Source organism: Chelonia mydas, chromosome 26 (genome assembly GCF_015237465.2).
Source record: "Chelonia mydas isolate rCheMyd1 chromosome 26, rCheMyd1.pri.v2, whole genome shotgun sequence".
Taxonomy (NCBI): domain Eukaryota; kingdom Metazoa; phylum Chordata; order Testudines; family Cheloniidae; genus Chelonia; species Chelonia mydas.
Window position 1 is genome coordinate 509,604 of NC_057859.1, and position 4,593 is coordinate 514,196.

The 4,593-nt window shown below is 65.7% G+C and overlaps 1 protein-coding gene across 1 annotated transcript; it reads left to right on the forward strand.

The window, feature by feature from the left end:
- Positions 1-338: 338 nt before the first annotated feature.
- NKX6-3 (NK6 homeobox 3) lies at positions 339-4,199 on the forward strand. Its single transcript, XM_037886332.2, has 3 exons — positions 339-1,089; positions 3,103-3,272; positions 3,552-4,199. The coding sequence occupies exons 1-3, from the start codon at positions 720-722 to the stop codon at positions 3,771-3,773; spliced, it is 762 nt and encodes a 253-aa protein (XP_037742260.1). The 5' UTR covers positions 339-719; the 3' UTR covers positions 3,774-4,199.
- The last annotated feature ends 394 nt before the right edge of the window (positions 4,200-4,593 follow it).

Genomic DNA, 4,593 nt, shown 5'->3' on the forward strand with positions numbered 1-4,593 from the left:
CCAGGCAGTCCCCAACCCCGTGGCCCCTGCACACACCTGCACGGCCCTGCCCCACCCAGCCCAGCCCAGCCCAGCCCAGCCCAGCCCAGCCCAGCCTAGCCTGGGCTCCTGGCGCAGCGTCCCTGGCTGGGGCGTGGGGCAGCCCCAGGCCTGGGCTCTGAGCCCTGCAGCAAGCAGCTGATTATTTTTTACAGCTAATCTTTCAAATTGCAATTTGTCTGGGCTGAGCCAATCCAGGGCCTGCCCTGTCACCCAGCCAATGGGAGCTTAGCCCCAGCAGCTCAGCCAATCGGGGTCCAGTATTCTAATGGCCCACATCTTTATCAGAGAAATGTTGCTTCTCTTGAAGTTAAACTTCTGTGGCAGGGGCCTGGGTGCAGCGTCTCTGGGGGCACCTGGGGTCAGTCAGGCCAGCCGGCCCCGGCATTGCATGGCCTGGGCCTGAGCCCTGGCCAGCACCTGGCAAGGTGCTCCTGGACCAGTCTGCCCCCTGGGAGCCCGCCGGGGCACGCGGCTGCCGTGGTGCCCGCTGCCCGGGCGGTGCCAGCAGCTGACGCCCAGGCAGGCCTGTCGGGAAGCGGCAGGACTGTGGCCAGCGGGCACGGCCCCGCACCGAGGCCAGGCTGCCTGGGATGGCTTTGCTAGCAGGCGGCATGCAGCCGGGGCGCTAGGGGCCGGTTTGGTGCATTCGCCGGCCTCTGCCGGGGCGAAGCGGAGCCATGGACGCCAACCTGCAGGGGACATTCCTGCTCAACAGCCCCTCGCTGGCCCCCTTCCCGGAGGCGAAGGCCCCCATGTGCCAGTACTCGGTGCAGAACTCCTTCTACAAACTCAGCCCACCAGGACTCAGCGCCCAGCTGGCAGCCGGCACGCCGCACGGCATCACCGACATCCTGAGCCGCCCAAACAGCAGCCTGCTCTCAGCCTACCCCCACACGGGCGGCTTTAACAGCCTGGGCTCCCAGCCCATCTACTATGGACCCCAGGTGGGGCCCTTCTCCAAGGCAGGGAGCGACTATCCATCCCGTGGCAGGGACTGCTGGGCAGACACCAGCCAGGACTGGCGAGGAGGCCGACCATGCGGCAGCAGTAAGTACCTGGCTTGGCACCGCAGCTGGCAGGGGTGGGGGGGCAGGGGGCTCGGCAGCATGAGGCCAGACATAGAGATTTGGCTCAGCAGGCCCCACTAGCCCATGGTCCCCATGCCCCTACCAACTGCCCCAGCCCGCCTGCGCCCCATAGCCCGTGCTCTGCTCCCTGTCTGGGCCGCAAAGCCACTGCTGCTCCCAGCCTGGGGCAGGTGCCAGGCACTTGGGGCAGGGCCACCCTCCAAGGGACCATTCCGCTGGGGAGGTCAGAGACAGCTCACAAGGGCCCCGCCCTGCCCCCTCCACTCTGCCTGGCCATGACCCACTCAGAGGCAGGGCTGGGAGGGCCCCGGAGCTGCGCTCAGAGGCTGGTGAATGTCTGTGCTGAGCACCAGGGAGGATGCCTGGGAAGGATGGCAGGTGACGGCACAACTGCTTTCCTGGGCCACTGCTGCTGGGACCCAAGTCACTTTACACACCCGCTGGTGGGAGGAGGGGGGAGTGGTTAGAACCGTTCTAGGGCAGGGCAGAAATCAGCGTCCTTCCCCCTGCAGGGACAGAGCTGAGCCCCCTGCAGGGAGAGGGGCTGAGCCCCAGAATCCCGAGCTGGGGGCAGAATCCCTCTGCCCCAGCTGGGCGCCTTGCTCTGGCACCCACCTGCATGGGTGGGAACTCTGCTCTCTTTGCCAGCAGCGCGAGCTCCAGGACGCACTACATTCAGCCCACGGGGCAGGGAGAGGAGCCGGCTCAGGGATCACCTGGCTCAAGGGAGAGGGTGGGACAGCAGGACTGGGGCAGAGCCTGCAGGGACCTGTCAGCCTGCCCTGCCCACCCCTCCAAGGGATGTGTTGGATGAGTGCTGGGAGGAGTGAGTTGATTGATCCCCAACCCTGTGGGGGTCCTTAGGGGCTCAGCACCCAAAACACACCTGACCTGTGGGTACCCCGGAAAGCCTGGCCCTGTAGCCACAAGCCCCTGTTCCAGATCCCCATGGCGGCCAACATGGGGGGAGCCCAGGCCATAGGGACAGGCTGCCCTGGGGCACTTCCCCACTGCTCATGCTAGCACAAGCCCTTGGGCCACGAGTGGCTGCTTTAAGGCGGCCATAGCAGCTGGCCTTGACTTGGGAGCAGCCGGGATGGGCACCATGCCCCTGGCTGGCTGGGCAAGGCAGCGTGCGTGCCCCACTTGCTGCCAGGCACCAGGGTGCCATGTGGCACAAGGGCCACTGGGCCTCTCAAGGGCATTTGATGTCACTCGTGGGGGTGGGGCTGGGCCTCCATTTCCCTGATGGAGGCATGGGGGGGCCCATCCCTTGTGGCTGTGATGACAGCATCCGAAACAAGCCCAGCAGGTGCCAGACCCCGCTCAGGGGACAGAACAGCGTGCCCAATACAGGGCGTTACTGTCACCCCGGGGGCTGGGGGGGGGGCACAGGGAGCAGCCCACTGGGAGGGGGGAGTTACTGTCACCCGGGGAGGCTGTGGGGAATGTCCAGCTTTGTGGGTGGGGAGTTATTGCTCTGGTCAGGGCGTGGGGAGCATCCCACTCAAAAGCAGTGTTACCATCACCCTTGGGGAGGCACGTCTTGCTCTGGGGGGGTGTCCTGCTCTGGGGGAGGGAGGTGTTACTGTCACTCCGGGGGGTGGTGGTCCTGCTCTGGGGGGGTTACTGTCACCCTGTGGGGGGTGTTACTGTTGCTCTGGGGGGGTTACCAGCTCCCTGGGGAAGGCTGCAGGGCACATTCCCCTCTGGGGGTTACTGTTACCCGGGGGGGGCATGAGGCATGTCCTGCTCATGGGGTGGGGGGAACTGTCACCCCAGGGAAAGGGGGGACCGTGGGGCACAACCCACTCGGCGGGGGGGGGGGGGGGCTGCAGGCACAGCTCCCACTGGGCTCCACTAGGGCTCTGCGCGTCCTGCCCAGCTGCGCCCTCTGGGGCAGTAGGTGCCTGGCTGGTCAGCTCAAGCTGTGCCAGACCCCCTGCACTGACCGGTCCCCTCCCTCCGCCAGCCCCGGCTCACCTGGCCGACAGCATCCACAAGAAGAAGCACACGCGCCCCACCTTCACTGGCCACCAGATCTTTGCGCTGGAGAAAACCTTTGAGCAGACCAAGTACCTGGCAGGGCCCGAGCGGGCACGTCTGGCCTATTCCCTCGGCATGACCGAGTCGCAGGTGAAGGTGAGTGAGGGGCCAGGGCCAGCGCTGGGACTCAGGGGCCGGGCCACTCAGGGCCGTTTTATTAAAGGGGCCAGTGGAGACTGACCCGAGCTCCCTCAGGGCTGGGCTGGATCCTTCGGCAAACTGGCCTGTGTGGGGTGCCGGTTCACTGGGCACTGAGGGGCTTGGCCAGGGCAGTGGGGGCTGGTCACCCCTCAGCAGCAGTGGGGATGAACAGGGAGCTGGGAGGGGGGCCCATCAGCTCAGTGCAGCCCTAACGCACTCCCCATCCCCGGCCAGGTGTGGTTCCAGAACCGACGGACCAAGTGGCGGAAGAAGAGCGCGCTGGAGCCCTCGTCCTCCTCGCAGCGGGTGGCGGGCGAGCGGGCCACCTCTGAGACCGAGGACGACGAGTACAACAAGCCCCTGGACCCTGACTCGGACGATGAGAAGATCCGCCTGCTGCTGAGGAAGCACCGGGCTGCGTTCTCAGTGCTCAGTCTGGGCACCCACAGTGGCTGAGCCCCCGGCCCCCTGCAGTGCCTGGCACTGGCCCCGTGCCCGAGATGCCTGTGCACCAGCCTGCTCGGAGCCAGAGACACGCAGAGCAGCGCCCGAGCTGGCAGGGGCTGCTCTGAGCGGGAGGGGTCGAACCGTGAGGTACAGGGTCCTGGAGCAGGGATGCTGGAGCCTGCCTCCTCCCCGGCTGAGTCGTGAGGGGACAGGAGCAGCCCTGACCCAACAGGAGCTTCTGGTGCAGCCTTGGGCCATAGAGCCAGGCTGCAAATGGGAAAGGGGGGCTCTGCCTCTGTTCCTGCCCCATGCTGGGAGGGGGCGGCCCCCACCCTGGGCAGGAGGAAGCTGGGCTCCAGTATGTCCCGGGCTGTTGGTGTTACAGACCCTGCCGTGCCATGAGCAGTGATGAAATAAAGGTCCCAGCCCCCTCTGCATCTGGGCAGTTATTTGACTGCGGCGTGTCCGTGGGTGCAGCTGGCTGGGGCGGTAGCAGAGTGTCAATGGCTGAGCTGCCTGGTGAGGGGGTTAAGCTATAACCCATTGAACCCCACACTGAACAAAGGGTCCCTGCGGGACCTGCACTGAGTGTTGGCTGGCCTGGGCCTCGGCTCAGCACGCAACCAGGGGGAGGCGCTGGGGACACTCACTGGGGCTGAAAGACAGTAGCTGAGCTGGGCAGCAGCTGAAAGGACGCTGGCACTGCCATGGTAACGCTGGCACGCAGTCTTGACAGCGCTGCTGTGGAAAAGGTCACAGTCCTGGAGCCACCAGCACTAGATTCCTGCGGGTACATTATTTATTAATTAATTTGAAGTTTGACCTGGGG

What these genes read in the sequence shown, in the direction of transcription:
- NKX6-3 (XM_037886332.2), top strand. Translation starts at nt 720, where the DNA reads ATGGACGCCAACCTGCAGGGGACATTCCTGCTCAACAGCCCCTCGCTG. An exon ending in AGGCCGACCATGCGGCAGCA is followed by an intron (nt 1,090 to 3,102) that starts GTAAGTACCTGG and finishes TCCCTCCGCCAG; the next exon opens with CCCCGGCTCACCTGGCCGAC. An exon ending in TGACCGAGTCGCAGGTGAAG is followed by an intron (nt 3,273 to 3,551) that starts GTGAGTGAGGGG and finishes ATCCCCGGCCAG; the next exon opens with GTGTGGTTCCAGAACCGACG.